At 39.8% G+C, this 18,524-nt stretch overlaps 1 protein-coding gene across 11 annotated transcripts in view; it reads right to left on the bottom strand.

Moving 5' to 3' along the window:
• Positions 1 to 18,524, bottom strand: part of PHACTR4 (phosphatase and actin regulator 4) — a 142,433-nt gene that overhangs the window by 15,989 nt on the left and 107,920 nt on the right. For 10 of the 11 annotated variants that reach the window (XR_010321351.1, XR_010321352.1, XR_010321353.1 and 7 more), the window contains 7 exons: positions 17,418 to 17,591; positions 16,811 to 16,891; positions 13,210 to 13,374; positions 12,289 to 12,681; positions 7,756 to 8,347; positions 6,342 to 6,535; positions 5,438 to 5,591 (listed from right to left, as the gene is read on the bottom strand). Coding sequence is in view for 8 of the 11 variants with exons in the window: in XM_010595129.3 (XP_010593431.2) it covers positions 5,438 to 5,591; positions 6,342 to 6,535; positions 7,756 to 8,347; positions 12,289 to 12,681; positions 13,210 to 13,374; positions 16,811 to 16,891; positions 17,418 to 17,591 (1,753 nt within the window). In the remaining 3 variants the exon portion in view is untranslated. The remainder of the gene's footprint in view (positions 1 to 5,437; positions 5,592 to 6,341; positions 6,536 to 7,755; positions 8,348 to 12,288; positions 12,682 to 13,209; positions 13,375 to 16,810; positions 16,892 to 17,417; positions 17,592 to 18,524) is intronic. The other variant, XM_064281574.1, reaches the window with a different exon arrangement.

Here is an 18,524-nt window from a genome sequence, read left to right as displayed (position 1 = left end):
TGTTGCATTTTCATCGTCAAAAATAACATTTCAAGATCTATCCTAAAAATAAAAGATTCATCCTGAAGTACAACGCTGTCAGAGTAGGATAATATCCACACGCCTACAAGAAAGACCAGTTAATACGACTATTATTCAAATTTACGCACCAACCACTAAGGCCAAAGATGAAGAAATTGAAGATTTTTATCAGCTTCTGCAGTTTGAAATTGATCAAACATGCAATAAGGATGCATTGATAATTACAAGTGATTGGAATGTGAAAGTTAGAAACAAAGAAGAAGGATTGGTAGCTGGAAAATATGGTCTTGGTGATAGAAACAATGCTAGAGATCAAATGATAGAATTTTGCAAGACCAATAACTTCTTAACTGCAAATACCTTTCTTCACCAACACAAATGGCGACTATACATATGGACCTCACCAGATGGAACACACAGGAATCAAATTGACTATATCTGTGGAAAGAGACGATGGAAAAGCTCAATATCATCAGTCAGAATAAGGCCAGGGGCCGACTGTGGAACAGGCCATCAATTGCTCATATGCAAGTTCAAGCCGAAACTTAAGAAAATCAGAGCAACTCCGCAAGCACCAAAATACAACCTTGAGTATATCCCACCTGAATTTAGAGACCATCTCAGGAGCAGATTTGATGCACTGAACATTAATGACTGAAGACCAGACGAGTTGTGGAATGACATCAAGGACATCATACATGAAGAAAGCTAAGAGGTCACTGAAAAGACACGAAAGAAAGAAAAGACCAAGATGGATGTCAGAAGAGACTCTGAATATTGTTCTCAAACACAGAGCTGCTAAAACAAAAGCAAGAAATGATGAAGTAAAACAAATGAACAGAAGATTTCAAAGGGTGGCTGGAAAAGACAAAGTAAAGTATTATAATGACGTGCAAAGAGCCAGAGATAGAAAACCAAAAAGGGAAGAACACACTCGGCGTTTCTCAAGCTGAAAGAACTGAAGAAAAAATTCAAACCTTGAGTTGCAATAGTGAAGGATTCTATAGGGAAAATATTAAATGAAGCAGGAAGCATCAAAAGAAGATGGAAGGAATACACAGAGTCATTATACGAAAAAGAATTAGTTGATGTTCAACCATTTCAAGAGGCAGCATATGATCAGGAACCGATGATACTGATGGAAGACGTTCAAGCTGCAATGAAGGCACTGGCGAAAAACAAGGCTCCAGGAATTGATGGAATATCAATTGAGATGTTTCAATAAACGGATGCAGTGCTGGAAGTGCTCACTCACCTATGCCAAGAAATATGGAAGACAGCTTCCTGACCAACTGACTGAAGAGATCCATATTTATGCCTATTCCCAAGAGAAGTGAACCATCCGGAATGTGGAATTACAAAACAGTATCATTATCACATGCAAACAAAATTTTGCTGAAGATCATTTAAAAATGGCTGCAGCAGTATATCGACAGGGAAGTGCCAGAAATTCAGGCTGGTTTCAGAAGAGGACGTGGAACCAGGGATATCATTGCTGATGTCAGATGGATCCTGGCTGAAAGCAGAGAATACCAGAAGGATGTTTACCTGTGTTTTACTATGCAAAGGCATTCGACTGTACGGATCATAACAAATTATGGATAATATTGCGAAGAATCAGAATTCCAGAACGCATAATTGTGCTCATGAGGAACCTGTACACAGATCAAGAGGCAGTTGTTCAGACAGAACAAGGGGATACTGAGTGGTTTCAAGTCAGGAAAAGTGTGTGGTCAGGGTTGAATCCTTTTACTATACCTGTTCAAGCTGTATGCTGAGCAAATAATCCGAGGAGCTGGATTATATGAAGAAGAACGGGGCATCAGGATTGGAGGAAGACTCATCAACAACCTGCGTTATGCAGATGACACAACCTTGCTTGCTAAAAGTGAAGAGGACTATGAAGCACTTACTAATGAAGATCAAAGACCACAGCCTTTAGTATGGATTGCACCTCAATATAAAGAAAAACAAAAAATCCTCACAACTGGACCAATAAGCAACATCATGATAAATGGAAGATTGAAGTTGTCAAGGATTTCATTTTGGATTGGATCCACAATCAACAGCCACGGAAACAGCAGCCAAGAAATCAAAACACGCATTGCACTGGGCAAATCTGCTGCAAAGGACGGACGTCTTTAAAGTGTTAAAAAGCAAAGATGATACCTTGAAGACTGAGGTGCCCCTCACCCAAGCTATGGCATTTTCAATTGCGTCATATGCATGGGAAAGCTGGTCAATGAATAAGGATGACCGAAGAATCGACGCCTTTGAACTGTGGTGTTGGCGAAGAATATTGAATATACCATGGACTGCCAAAAGAACGAACACATCTGTCTTGGAAGAAGTACAACCAGAATGCTCCTTAGAAGCAAGGATAGTGAGACTCTCTTACATACTTTGGACACACTGTCAGGAGCAATCAGTTCCTAGAGAAGGACATCATGCTTGGAAAGTACAGGGTCAGCAGAAAAGAGGAAGACCCTCAACAAGGTGGACTGACACAGTGGCTGCAACAATGGGCTCAAGCGTAACAATGATTATAAGGATGACGCAGGACTACGCAGCGTTTCATCCTGTTGTGCACGGGGTTCCTCTGAGTTGGAATCAACTGGATAGCACCTAACAACAACATTGTAAATGGTACCGTGTTTTAAAATTTCCATGTCCTACTGCTTTTTTCATATTGTTCACTGCTAGTATTCAACTGTGACCTGTGAAACAACACTGCAAGATGGACAATTAGCTTTGCAGTAAACACTAGTTCCTAGACCCTGGGAAACAGACCCTAGAGGAAGGGAAGGAGTACCAGCTCAATCTGTTTCTCCGGACTGCTGGTTACCATTTGCAAAATTAAGGGAGGGCCTACAGGACTAAAGCCACTCCTATGCCACTTGAGAGGACACGGGATCTGGCAGTGGCCAGAGTAGTTATTATTCTTCCTGGGGCTCACAAGGTTGGGCAAGGCCCCGCTGTAATACTGCTTCTGAACTCTCCAAGTAATGCCATTCCAGAAAAAAACTACTTTCCCTGAGGATAACTCCAATCTAATTCTGGGAATAAACTAACAATAATGTTGTCCTTTATATGAGAAGGTGACAGTCCCATCACTAGTAAGGCAGAAGTAGCAGAGAAGAGATAACTTTACCAGAAAGGGCTACATCTGTGACCATGAATGTAATGATTTTTGTTCTTTTTAAAATTTTTTTAAAAAGGGAGGAACAGGGATTATAGAACTCAGCTCTATAATCCAAAAGGTGTTTATTTACTACAGTGGTTCTCTAAGTATGGTCCCAGGACCAGCAGTATTAGCATGAAACATTCATTATCAGGCCCTAGCCTAGATCTAATGAATCAAAATATCTGGGTGTGCAGCCCAGCAATCTCTGTTTTAACAAGCCCATCGGGTGGTTCTGGTGAATGCTAAAGTTTGAGAGCCACTGACTTAAAATGTATTTAAGTAGCAAATTAAAAGCAATTTCAATGTGTAATAATAGGGATATGATTAATTATACTGTATCGACTCAATAGATTGTTATATACATTATAAGTACATGACTACAAAGAATACATGGTAACAAGGAAACTATGACTAAAAAAAACAACCTAAACCATACTATTAATACACATAACATGTAAAACACTCAAAAAGAATATAAAATATCATTGAGTATAGCTCTCCCCAGGGCCAAATCCAACCTGAATTCTGCTTTAGCAAGCTTTCTATAAGTTTGAAATTTTTTTTTTTCCAAAATAAAATGTTAAATAAGTAAAAAAAAAAAAACTTATACTAATTGGTGAGGAGTGAGCTTCTTGAATCAGGTGGACACTTGAGACTATGTTGCCATCTCCTGCCTGGAGGGGAAATGAGAGGGTGGAGGGGGTTCAAAGCTGGCAAAATGGACTCCAAAAGAGAGAGTGGAGGGAGAGAGTGGGCTGTCTCATTAAGGGGGAGAGTAATTGGGAGTGTGTAGCAAGGTGTATATGGGTTTTTGTGTGCGAGACTGACTTGATTTGTAAACTTTCGCTTAAAGCACAATAAAAATTATTAAAAACAAACAAACAAACATACACTAAAATACCTGGACCTTAAGTATAAATGGCCAGACCCCCAGCCTTCCCTCAAATGACCTTTTGGTATCACACCAAGATGCACAACAACCAAAATGATTTCCGTATCAGTGTCCTGTGAGTTACAGACACTATCAGAGCAAGGGGAGGCTTCTACTTCCCTTCCCTCTAATTTCTCTTTTTAATTTCAACAATGGACAAACCACAGAGGTCATAGATGCTGACCATTATGTTTAAGTAAAAATGTTACACAGAAAGTTATGTTTCCTCTAAACCTATAGGATACTAGGTTAAATCTTACTTTACCTAACACCAGCCAGAATACTCTTTTGAGGTTTTCTGCTTCATGGAAAGGAACGGTGGCCATCAGGTATGACCATCACATACACCCCTTCTCTATTCCAAGACATGTCAATATTGACGTTTTTTTTATAATTGAAACAAAATTTATGCACCCTAAGATTCACCCTTTTAAAATATATCACAAGGTTTTGCAACTATCACCACTATCTAATTCCAGAACATTTTCTTCACCCCAAAAAGACATCTCCCCAGTTCATGGCAATCACTAACCTACTTTCAGTCTCTATGAATTTGCCTGTTCTGGACGTTTTATATAAGTGAATTATATAATAATAATAAAGTTGCACAGAATGGTCTCAGGATCCAAAAAGTCTCTTTTGGAAGGAAACGGACCAAATTTGTCCCTAGGCACAGCATATAAGCAAAGCCAGGTGTCTGGGATAGGAGAGGAAATACATTTGAATTAACGAACACCCTCATTTAATTATTTTGTAAGGCATATGCTAAGGGGTCCACCTCTGTTTTCTCTGTATCGAGAGAAACTGAGAAGGGCAAACACGTGCCTATACACCTGGACTCTCTGGGAAGTTGGCTTGCATTCAGTCTTCCTTTTGCTTTTGGTTCCAGGTGATTTGAAAAATATACTGATACTTTGAAAGGAGATAGTTACATGGGATGTGTGAGATACATATAAAAAATATGGATGTGATCTTTTACTGGGTTGGCACCTGATTGATGGTTGAGGAGCTGGATAAAAAAGTGACAGAAAAGTCTTGCTGTCCTGGGCGCCACCCTGACTTTTCTAGATACTTTTGTGAAACCATATGCCTATCTCATGGGTTAAAGCTTAAGAGCCATCTAGTTCTTTAATTTCCAAGTTCTTAGAGGATATCTGTGTCCAATGTGTACTGAAAAAAATTATACTACTTCTAAAACTTTAAAAAAAAAAAAAAAAAGACCAATGAATGTTCCCCACAAATTAAGTCTCTAATACACATACTGGCATAATCAAATCAATCTCCTCTAAACAAAAGCCTACCGGATCAATGTGTTCCCAATTTGGTGCCGTATTTCATTCCACTCCTCTTTGCTTTTTCGGGGCCACGAATTCAGGTTCAATTCTGGTTCACTGGGTCTGTGATTCAACTTCATTGCCAATGTGTCTTTCCTCTTCACTTTGTTGGCCAGAGCACCTTTGACAAGGAGAAGAAAAGAATGTAGTAGCTTGAAGCTTAAAGTCAAAGGTTCAACCTCACCTGGAGCCAGGCAAGGGCCTGAACAAACATTGACTCCCCACTCTGTACTTGGCCTCGATGGATCCAGTCAAACATAGAGGTGAGAGGAAGGCTGAAGATACTTTAAAAATCTTTTTAGCCAGATACTCAGATGGGCAAACAGTATCTTCTCTCTTCTTGCCTGTCCTCTATTTTTTTTTACTTAGAGCTGCTAGAGGAGAAATCATCTAAGCATGAGACAGCCCTCTGAATTATAACATAATGTTTTTTTGCACTAACACACCTCATAATGTATCTGTTTTTAAAGCTGCTTTCCCACTTAGGAATCAGGAATCTGGTATTCACAACATTTTGTGTGCAAGAGCATGGTTTTTCCCTTTGCCCCATGAACACAAGTTCACTAGACTGAATGAAAGCATCGGTTTTGTTTTTTCAACATAGCCCATGTGCCAGCTTTCCTCTACTTCATATTCTTTAATACCATCAAGGTGAATAGCTTTTTAATCTAAAACAATCGACCTGGCTCCCTCCCTGGCTAGTTATAACAATGGGGTGACAGCAAAGAGAAGGAGCCCTTCACAGTGGCTTCCAAGACCAGCCAGATGACTCCATGCGAGAGGGTGCCTGTTTCTAATCATCTTACAGTTGGTCAGACCAGCAAGTAGTTTCACCTGTGAAAGAACTTTCTCTTTTCCCTCCCTTTCTTACTGTTTTGGCTTTCATCTTCATCTTCATCTTCTTCATCTCGGTACCGAATGGGACCCTCTGAATCAGAGTCACTCTCCTTCTCTTCCTCTTCCTCCTGCAGACGCTGTGGTAGTTGAGGGATGACTGAGGTAGGTGCCAAGTCTTCATTGAATGCAGATGAGTGGGTCTGCTCCTCCTCTTCTTCATCGTCTGGACTAACAAATTAACAGAATTATATTTTCTTTTCAGAAACAAAGGGGATAATTGATTTCCAAGGCAAATGATGACTGAACAATTATGAAAAAGTTCATGAATAAAATAATTTTGTAATTCCCTCCCTTAATTTTAACAATCTTGCTAAGAAATTTTTTACTATTAATATAAAGAGCTGTCCCTTGATGACCTCCATGTGAAATGCATGTTTGCTTTGGTCACTTAAATGCGAAGACTGCATAGCATCTAATACTGTACCTAGCTCAGGAAATCTGTTTCATCCATTTCCCTTTGGTTTAACAATGGATTGGGACAACATAATCTAATCCATGGGAGTAAAGATGAAAGCTAATGTCCCTCTCTACACTCTAGTGTGTAAGACTACAATTTAGAGTCTACTTCAAACTCCAAAACTGTCTTTTTCCAGGATGTGAAATAAATATTACCAGCAAGTACTAAGATTATGGCAAAACAAATAACATATAAAATGCTGCGACAGTTCTTTTTATGACAACTTTTTAGTTAGTAAGATAATCTTCTACCTATCAAAAAGTGTCAACTTTTAGTCATAATTTGTCTGAATCTTAGAAGGACAGATAAAGTAGGTATAAGTACCAGTGCTGGTGTGAACAGATTCAGTGTTTAGGAACAGATCAAGGAGAGAACAAGATCAATTCCAGCCCAAGGGCCTGGGATACCGAACTATCTTTCAGAAGTCCCTTGTTTTCCTCTAGACTCCCCTATGTTTTTCTCTACCAAGTTTGTGTGGCAGGCACTAGGTCCTTTCCTTAACTGGACTAATTTCATTCTCCCAACAAACCTATGAGGTTAAGTATTTTTTTCCATTTACAGGTGAGACAACTAAAGATCAGAAAGGTGAAGTAATTTAGACTACTAAATAAATGGTAAAGCTTGGATTTGAACCTAGGCCTATTTTACTCCAAGGCCAATGTTCTTAAGTACCATATTACACTGCTTCCCTTGTATCATATAAAACTAGTGGCTTTATTTTTCATGTATGTAAGTTTGTAATTTTTATGTCAGCATGGATCTATAGAAACAATGCTATGGAAAAAATATTACAGAAATCAAAAAGCCCAAATTCTAGCACTTTTCCTAGAGTATTCTTTTTACTTTAAATTTATTCACCTTTTCTAAGTACAATTTTCCAAGTCAGGCTACCTAAAGAAGGGGAAGCAAAAGCAAGTTTTAAGGCACTCACACTTTCAGCATTTCAATAGTGATGGGAAGTGACCTGGTTCGACCCAGGGTGCTGTTGTCCTCAGAAAAGTTGTCGCTGTTCTCGAAGAGCAATGAATGAGCTCTGTGAGAGCCTTCCAAGGGAGGCGTCATGGTGAGTGGGCTGGTCAGGGCCTGCTGGATTCGAATATGCAGTGGGAGAGGGGGCAGCCTAGAGGGTACATGAGGCTCCCCAAAGCTATGCTCCAACATCCTCTTGGGTGCTTCCTTTTTCTGATCTTCCTGCTGGGGAACCTCCTGGGGTAGTTCTATGGAATGTGCAAACTCAATTTCTGGCACAACTTGAAAAGTCTTAGAGGAAATTGGAGCGGACCGTGGGGGATCTGGAGGTACATGAGTAGGTAGTGGGGGGGACGGAGGAGGTGAGATCATCAGCAGTGGTATGGAGCCCACTGAGCACGTACTCTTCTCCCTTTGATCACTTGGTGCCTTTGTGATGGCAGCAGCAGCAGACTCTGAGGTGGGTACCAGGGTTGACGGAATGCCTCTCTTAGGTGGTAATGGTGGGGATCGCTTCGATAATGTACCACTGTTTATTGCTTGGGACAGTTCACCTGGAAGAGAGAGCAACATCTCAATTTAACATGGCTTTACGATCTAGAGCTTAGCCCAGTCTTAATCTTTCAGGAAAGTTTATCATTTTATGGCTTTGCCATTGCCTAGGTACCTCAACCTGAAACAAAATTTATTTATATAGAAAACCTAATACATGTATAAGGAGTGTAGAAAGATTACCACCTTAACACTCTAATGAGAAATTTTTTTACTTCTTTGCTATGACAATAGATATGACGATTATTTATGAGCTGATCTTGGTGTAGATAAAGCTATTATGAATAAACCCAAACCAAAACCAAACCTACTGCCATCGAGTCGTTTCCGACTCATTGCGACCCTACGGGACAGAGTAGAACTGCCCCACAGAGTTTCCACGGCGTGCCTGGTGGATTTGAACTGCCAACCTTTTGGTTAGCAGCTATAGCTCTTAACCACTATGCCACCAGGGTTTCCTAACACGAATAGAGACATAAAAACTGGGGATGAAAAGTTCTTTTGTATAACATTACTCCATAAAAAATTTAAACATGCAGCCAGCAACAGCAAAACAAATACTGGGTATTGTTTTCATATTCTGGTAAATAATAGTATCTAGATATCTCAGCTCTATATTATGAAACTATCAATAATAAAATCATAGACTTTGATAGCAAAGGCAAAGGCCTTTGAAGAAATCCAAGTGCTTTTCTATCCTTGACTTCACACTCTCCTTACAACCATCTGAGATGGTAAGGGAGATTAATAACATCTTTATTATTTTACATAAGGAAAAACTGAGGTCAGAGAAGTTTGATGACTTGCCCATGATCATACTTGAAACTGGCATGAATTCGGCTAGTGCCTAGGTCTCCTGACTATATTAGGCTATGGCTCCATCTTCTGGATCCCACTGTTTTTGGTCTTTATTAATATCCACATCTCTTGTTGCCCCTTGGCACCCCAACTCCCATATCTACTTCCCACTACACTATGGGCTTGCTGATTGCAGGGCAACCTTTGTCTCCATCAGCATATCCACAGAGCTCTGCAAAGGCCTGGCACATCTAATCAAATATTCATTAGATTAGAGGGCTCTTGCTCGCTATTATGACAGTATATTTTCCCCCAAATCCACACTGACTTGGGCTGATTTAGAAAGTCCTTTTGGGGCACTCTAAAAGGCCTATAAGAAGTGGACCATCACATGAAGCAGGGGCCAACCTTGCAAAATAATTTAATAGTAGTTCCCTCGATCATCAATTGCTAACCCTCTACACCCAAATCCCTTATTTTGGTCTGCCCAGTGTCCTCAAATGGTCCCCTATGTCTTTCCTAGATAACAGCACCTCAAGCTTCCATTAAATAAAAATTTACTTGTCTAAATTCCATTCCCTTGGGGGCATTCAAAGTAAAAGGCTAGCTAATCTGATAATGTTTTAAGGTCAATCATTGTAAGCAAATTTTAAAAAGGACTTTATATAAGACTACTGAAAATACACACAAAAATTTCTAATGTGAATTTTAGGATCAATGAAAGAGGTATTTTTGGGTAGATTACACTTTTGCTGCCTCTCTAAAAATAGCAGTTAGCTGTTCTATCTATAACAAAACTCATCCCTGACAACACCATGTTGGAGTATTTTAACTTCTGACTTGATAAGAGGCATACATCTCAAGCTGTCAAGGAAGTGAACTCTGGTACATATGCCCTGACAATAGCATCTGGCTGTAGCTTTCTGGAAAAAAAAAGGCTAGAATGTTCCTGGGTGGGGTTTCAAGTTCCTGTCCCTTATTCAGCTATTTATGTTGGTCCTTTCTCAGTCTTAATACTCTGGGTTATGCCTACTAGGAGACAGCAGCACTGTCTAAAGTGTAGTTTCCCAGCTTTTGGACTTGATGGGCCAAAACAATTAAAAAAAAAATTCTCAACCAACCTCAGGTTGTCGATTTTTAATGTTTTCAAGTAAGATCTGATATAAAATAAACCACATATATTCAACATCCTTTCATGAAAGACACAGCATTTTAACACTGAAGAATTAGGAAAATCATAATTTCTCAGAATGAAGGATAGTTCTTCAGATCAAATCTATTTAACTTGAATAAAAACTCTGAACTGTCCTATTTTTTTCCTTCTGATGAAGACCAGTCATGGACTGATTCGATACCTTCAGTCACAGGACTAGCTGCTTTGGGCTGTTCACAACAGCCAAAAACGGCCTCTGCAATTTAGTCCACGGTATTGTTCAAATATTACCATTTTACATATGTAACTTACTTTGAAAAAGGTGGAACCACTGGCCTAGAGAAGTGATTCTCAATGTGTATTCCCCCAAACTAGTAGTATCAGCATCATTTGGGAACTTGCTAGAGATGTAAATTCTCAGACCCTATCCCAGACTTAAGGAGCTCTGGTAGCACAGTGGTTAAGTGCTTGGCTGTAACTAAAAGGTCTGCAACTTGAACCCATGAGCCACTCCACAGGAGAGAGATGTGGCAGCCTGCTTCTGTAAAGATTACATGCTTGGAAACCCCGTGTGACAGTTCTACTCTGTCCTAGAGGGTCACTACGAGTTGGAATCCACTCAACAGCAACGGGTTTGGTTTTGGATCCAATTTATAGAATCGGAAACTGCAGGAATGGGGCCCAGCATTAACAAGCCCTCCAGGTCATTTTGATGAGAACACCCTTTTAGACAACAGTTTGAGAATACCAACTTAGAAAACAGAGGTATGAACTCAACAACAGAGGGTTGAAAAGTCTGTGTTTGCTTTCTATTTCTCACAAACTACAACTCTGAGTAAGTCACATGTTCTTACTGCCCTATCTATATAACAGGTAAAATCAGTTTCCTACTTTACAAGGAGGTTTTGAAAATAAGCATGTGAAAGCTCCTCAAATTCCTCACAGATAAGTCAACATGGCACCATCCATCCAAGATAGTGATGATGATGATAATAATAATAATAATAATCATCTTCTTCCTGTTTTTATTGAGCTACTCCAACCTGTCATACTCACAATGAATTCTAAGCCTGTTTTTCAAGGTTCTAGTCACCCCACCCAACTAGGTCGTACTGGCCATTTAACAAGCCTTTTTTTTAAATTCCTCTATTCGATTATTAGTAAGAACTTTAAGCAGTACTAGTATCATCTTTCCTGAAAAACTACACTATATATTGGCCACTTTCATTAGCTCTGAAGCACTCATTAGTCTGCCCTCCCTCCTTTCCTTGAAAATACATCTCAGAAGGTATGCATACATATAAAGAATATAGACCTAAGCAGGACTTACAGGTAAATACAAAAATTTACTAAGCCATAAAAATTTACTGGTTACCTTCGTTGCTTTCTCTCTTCCACCACTTATTTTATTGAGAGTAGTATCCTCACCTCTCCCAAGGTAAAGCATAATTTTATCAGGGCAATTTAAATCATATCATCTGCAGTTCACCATTAAGATACTATGCCAGATACTGAATCAAAAAGTTAAACTGGTATCCATATAATCATCTTTTCTTTCGATCTGCTCAACTCATTTATGCTGAAGGAAGGCATTGGTGGTTTAAAGTGGGTTAAAAAAAAACTTGTCATTTGAAGAGTTTGTCTTGCCCCTTTTCTAATTTTTTTAGCAAGTGGCACAGATAATTCCATGCAGGACAAACATGTTGTAGTTTCCATATATCCAGTCCTCCAACTATATATAGTGTTTCAGAAACACTGTTACAGGAAAACAGATATTAACCCCCCAAAACTTGTGCCTAATTTTAGTGACATCTGATCACAGCCTGTTTCCATTCATAGCCATCTGCCTCGTTTTCAAAACCTTTCCCCATACTGAGGGCATTCAAAGGGATATGATATGGAGAACTCTCTTACAGACCAAATCAATATTGTAGTAGCTATCCAGTAAACTAACCATCCAAAACACAACATAACAGAAGCCTGAAGACTCACCAATGCCAGGGTTGCTATTTCTTTGAGCTGGTTTAGGGGGAGGGACAGGGGGCTGCTTGGCAGGGACCGTATGGGTCAGGCTCAGGGTAGCAGTAGTGTTAGTGCTGGCAGGAGCGGCAGGCAGAGTCCTGGGTGCTGGCAAGGGGGTGACAGAGGAATTAACAGTCTTTGCTAGGTTTGTGGCAGCAGTGGTGGCAGCAGGCACTGTGGTGGTGGAGGCAGAGGTGGAGGAGATGGACCTTGTCGTGCTGCTGGAGGAAGTGGCATCCTTTGTTTTTCCTTCATTGGCCTCGTAAGAAGAGGACAACGGTTGCTTGGGGGGAAGTAAAAGTTGCTTGGGTGCATTCTCAGGAACAGGGTCTGCTTCAGAATTAGGCTGGCTTCCAGTTGAGCCTGTATAATAACAGATGTGATTTAAAAAAGGGAAGAGAGGAAAATCAAAGAGATTGAAGAAGCTAGCTCATCTACAGATTTATCTTCAACTTCACCAGTTACTCAATTTATATATTAGCTTACAGGCAACAGTTCCTGACGTTTTCCACTCTCAACATAGTTTTGGAATCTGACGCTTTTCCCATCAGTAAGAGGATAACTGTGGCAGGGATTCTTCATGTAAGAGTCTACTGAGGAGGTACATCAGAATCCCTTAAATAGAGGAAGAGGTATGTGTAGCTTGAAAAGTCATACTGGTGTTTGATACTTGACATCCTCTTCCTTCCTTGAGAATCACAAATTCAGGTATGTTGGGAATGAGAGAATGAGAAGTGTAAAATTCCACTAGACGTTGCAACTAGTTGAGGAACTGCTAGTAGAGAACAGAATTCCCTCTAATTTCAATTCTCCCCACTCTCTTACAAATTCTTCAGGTAAATGACAGTGATTGTTCCATAGCTCTTAAACTCAAAATCCAGAGCTTTTTACCCAGTCGTTTCTTTGAGTCCTCTTCTGGAGCGGGTTTCCAGAGACTTGCTATTTTTCCTGGCTCTTCCTCCTCTTGGACTGGACTAGCAGATCTGGCACCCCCAATAGGGGTGGTGTGGCCATTCTTTAACATGGCATGGCTCAACTTCCCTGGATCCTCACCACCTGCAAGGCCCAAAAGAAAAGAATAAATGGAACGAACTGGTACGATTATACAGGGAGAAAAGCTGGTGATTTCTAACTTCTTTCATTCCCTTCACCTCCTTCCTGATGTTAGCTTATTATCTACATCTAGATTATCTGGATTCTTATAATCTAGTAATTCCTATTTCCAATAAACATCTGATTGTCTATTATATGTCAGATGTTAAGAAACCTAGATGAATAAGATAGACTTATAAAACACAAGTAATTACGCTAAATGTCTATAAAAAAGAGCTATAATGTGTGGAGTGCTGTGGTAGGGATGAAGAAGCAATTTTCCTGGGGATAAGAGTGGGGTAAGAAAAGCTTCGTAAGAAATGGTACGTGAACTGGGTCTTGAATGATGAGTACGAGTCCATCACATTGATGACAAGAAGAGGACTGACAGTCTAGGAAAAAGGAAGCGTGAAATTATTTGACATATTTGGGGACTGGTAATTAGTTTATTCTGGGAGGAGAATAGGGTACACGTAAGAAATGGTATGGATGAGTTTGGAAAGGCAGGCAAAAGCCCAGGCTATAAAGGATACCAAATACCATGTTAAGGAGCCTTGACTGTCGGTAACAGTAAGCCATCAAAGATTGAGAAGCAGGAGAGAAACATCATCTGATTTGTCTTTTAGTAAGGGTAACTCTGAGAGGACGGAGAAGGATGGATTATACGGGGGCAAAGATTGGAGTAGGAAAACCAATAATGAGCTACTTTTAGAATCTAGGTGAGAAACAGCACAGGCTGACCAAGAGCAGAAAGGGTGGAGAGGAAGGGGCAGGGCTGATAGATAGATTGGAGGTAAAGATGACATACACATGAATCCCTACACACTAAGCTACATGGATAATCACCGGGCTGGAGGCTTTGGGCTGACCTGTACTGATCACCTATGACCGAGAGAACTGTAGGTGAGATTCCTTCATGGAGTAACTAGATGAACTTTTCCAGTTACTCTTGAGGTTTCCTAGACTCTCTTGGAGGATAGGACTGAAAAATTGAGGCTAGAGACAAAAAACTCTGTCTCACTTCCCAGTGTCATATGAACTAGAACTGGCTTGCTTTCCAAATGGTGTCATTCTTTGCTTTCCATAGTGAGACACTTTGGGTAATATCATTTTGGTGTCCCTTCAGTCTTCACAGACTAGCCCCTCTTATTCCAATCCACCATAAATCTCTTTACCCAAATGCTTTTCTTCTTCCTACTAGGAGATTATTGTTGTGTGCTGCTGAGTCAATTCTGACTCATAGTGATCCTACAGAACAAAGTAGAACTGCCCCATTGGGTTTCCCAGGATATAATCTTTCACAGGAGCAGACAGGCAGGTCTTTTCTCCCGTGGAGCTGCTGGTGGGTTTGAACCACTGACTTTTCTGTTAGCAGTGAAGTGCTTAATTGTTTGTGCCACCAGGGCTCCTTACTAGGAAATTAGACAGTATCATTCTTTATGCAGTCTCAGTGAAAGGTGGACCTTGGGCTACAAGTAGTAGAGTCTGAGGCAAATAAGTACCAGTGAAAATTAGCTTTAGAAGTGTAAGTATTCTGACAACTACTTTCTTATTTTAAAAAAGGGGAGGGGCAAGATGACAATTATACAAAAGTAGTAAGTTACTGCTTATGTTAATATGGCCCAGCTTTAAAAAAAATAGGCCTTTCTAGACTAGAAAGAAATTAATGGTCTCAAAGCCAACAAAGACTGCTACTTTTGACAACAAAATAGTGATAGTTTAAGACACATTATTAATTAGTTTCTACCCAGTACACACTACTAAAATACATGCAAAAGTGATTGGTTATATCTTAAGTTAACTGATCACGAATGTCTACTTTAAATAATCACTTCTAATGCAAACGGTTTCTGCAATGCTAACAGTGCAGCAGAAGTAGTACCAGGCTTCACCATCTGTGAATGCCCCCAAACACCTCAGAACATCCATTAAATATTTTATAATACAGTCAAGTTAGAACCATAATAAAGCCAAATGCCATTTTTGAGTATGAAGAGGAACCAAACACTGCTTCTGGCCTAAACTGGAGATATATCAACCAGGCCCCCAAAGCCCACCCCTTTATGTAGAATAAAGTTTAGGTCGATTCTTTGGTTGCGGGATGGCATCCCGTCCAATGGCTGTAGTTCATTATTTATCAGTTGAGCCTCTGAGCCTTGCAGACTAAAAACGACTTGGATCAAGAGCAGGGCAAAAGAGACTCAAAGGCAAAAAACAAGAAAGTAGTGATGTGCAGGGTTGGTGATAATGAGGAAGAGAGGTGAGAGACAGGAGAGGGCGTGGAAGAGGAATGGCTACATCCAAAAAGCAAGACTAATGGTTGAAATGTTTCGTTTCATATATTTCACCACAATTAAAAAAAAAAAGCAAAAGCCAAAAGTGCTGCAATGGGGGCACTGTAATTGTGGTTAACCACCTAAATACCTAGATTTTATATCCTACTGTAAAAAGTAGTCATGAATAGTTGATGAGATTAAAGAAACAATTACAACCTACATTAAAAGAATTTGCCTTGGTGGAGAAATATTGGAATAAGTAAAACTTTTCATCACTTTGTATCCTGAAAAAGGATATTTTTTACCTCCTGGCATTTATGAAGTTTTTTTTTTTTACCTCAAGTATAATGTATATTTTGCTCATTAAAAAGTTATACAAAAACAAAAGTTAAACACGCTCATTCTTAATCATGTAGAAAGTTCAGAAAAACAGAAACCCCGCCCCCGCCACATTCCCACCCCAACCTCCCAAGGTAACCAATGCTAATAACATTTTAGTATCTTTCTTTCAAGCTTTTTTCTCTGCTTAGTTTTAATACAGTTGAGATATCAAATCTTCAGTATACTATTTAGTTTTGTGAACAGGCAATGCATTCACATGGCTCAAAAACCAAAAAGTATCATATTCCATTTGTTTGGTTCCTTTCACCCATCTTTCAAAAGATAAAGGAGAGAAATGAAATGTAACTGATGTTTTAACTTTTATGATAAGCTGCTTCATGAAAATCACACAGTGGAGAAAGTCCTGACGATATTAAGCCAGCAATGAGGGCTGAAATAGCAAAACATGATCTTTATGACAGACAAAAGATTACGGCAGCAATATGGATACAAAATTGGTTTAAAAAAAAAAAAAAGGAAACGACACATAGTGCTACAGCCCGCAGGAAGCTAAGGATGTATACGGACAGGGGTGTTTGCTCTGGATCCTTCACCACGCACTCAGTTTCACAGTAGAAGACCAGAGCCAGAAGGTGGACACTTGGAGACAAGGGTGGAAAAAAAAAAAAAAAATGAACACCAGTTTAAAAAAAGTGAAAAAAGAGAGAGAGAAAGAAGGAAGATGTGGATACCTAATCAGAATTGATCAGAGACAGGCATGTGCTATTCATTTGCAAACTCACCCTGCTCAGGGTCTTCCACCAGAACCCCTCTCTTAATCAGCTCTTCTCTCGGTTTTCGCATAGATATCTTTCGCTCTAAAACTAACATTAAATTGGAAAACAGCACTCAGATATGTGGCAATTAAGGTCAACTTTACTGTTAACATTCTAACTCCACAGGTAAAAGAATAAAGTGATTCAAATTTAAAAACATAATTTCTTTCATATTCTGTCCTACTGGGGCATAATATTCTGTACTACTGGGGCTATACTTTTATAACTGTAAACTTTTTTAATTTAAATTTCAATAGTAAGGTATTTATGAATGGACTATATGTGGGTGGGAAGTAGGCAGAGTAGAAAAAAGTGAATCTTCAATTTGTTACAGTTTCATCAGTAACTCCATTCACCACTCCACAGATAAACTTTAATCCCACCAAAACACCAACCTGAGAATGAGGCTACACTACACAATGCTTAGTGAGTGACCACTTGATTGGTCAGTTCTAAAAGAATAATTCCCTCTTCAACTAGGAGGTTACAGAAGCTTGGGAGGAGAATGAAAAAGTTAGATGCTTAAACAGCGAACTCTTTAACTTTAGAACATATTTAAATCTTAATATTTTACCTTCTGATGTCTCTTTAAATTTATCACTGCTTTTTTTTTTCCGCCACTTCCAGGGTTTGAAGATTTTGCCAAAGCCTGAGAACTTGCTCTTCCTTTTGGTGGGAGGCGTTATGTCTCCTACTTCCACACTGTCCATGATCATGCTTGAGTCTACAGTGGGCTGGCCTGCTTCTTCTGTTGCATGGTGAGAAGGAGAGAGGGAAAAGAAGAGCCAACTGATTATTTCAGCCACATCTCTAAAATGTCTCTTCCCCTTTCTTCCTGTGGTGGTTGGAAAGGATCAGGGCAATGATAAAAACCATGCAGACAGTCAGACTCCTTGACATCACACATCAATATCCCTAACAGATACTAAGGAGGAAAAGGAACCAAACCAAACTGATAAAATTTTGGAATAAAAATTCAGTGAGATGACTAGTACCCTCTCAAAATCTTTTAAAGGCAACCCTGCCCCCACAAAAATAGGTATCTTCTTAACATGCATGAGATCTCACCTCAGTGCAGCCTATCATTGTCACCATTCTTACTCTCTTGGTATGGGGGAAGGCCCTGTCTTCCTACCTCCTGTGTCATTGAAGCAGGGAATTCTGCTATTCCTGAGTCAGTCATTAGTTGCTGTTAAGCAGTGTCCTCTCCCTACCTTCTTCTTTCAGGATATAAATAGTTCAGGGACAGGTACATTAAGTGTTAACACCTTACTTGTATCTGTTTATTAGGTTATTTTATTCCTTCACGGAAAGGACCACAGGTAGTTTTGGAGCACGGAAATATGCTTGAGTAGGAACGTTTTAAAATGCAGGCGTATTTTTACAGAGTACAGGTATATGTTGCTTTACATCCACAATTATGTTCCGTGAAATAAGACATTACGCAATTTGGACTTTGCTGCAACACCATATATATACAGGCAGTCCCTGTATAACCCATAGTTAAATCCCGGTAAAGCCTATTATATGAAATCTTATGGGACCCTCTGGACAAAGCCCAAAAGCTGTATCCATTGTATCAGTTAGTGTGGGTGGGCCTTGAAGGGGCTGCGCTAGCAGCCAGGTGGGGACTTTGCAGTGGGCATATGGAGAAGTGGCTGGGGGCTTGGGGGGGCAGTGG

The sequence above is a fragment of the Loxodonta africana genome, chromosome 3 (assembly GCF_030014295.1).
Source record: "Loxodonta africana isolate mLoxAfr1 chromosome 3, mLoxAfr1.hap2, whole genome shotgun sequence".
NCBI classification, from domain to species: domain Eukaryota; kingdom Metazoa; phylum Chordata; class Mammalia; order Proboscidea; family Elephantidae; genus Loxodonta; species Loxodonta africana.
Note: the sequence above shows the minus strand (reverse complement) of the source record. Positions and strands in the feature narration are given on the sequence as shown.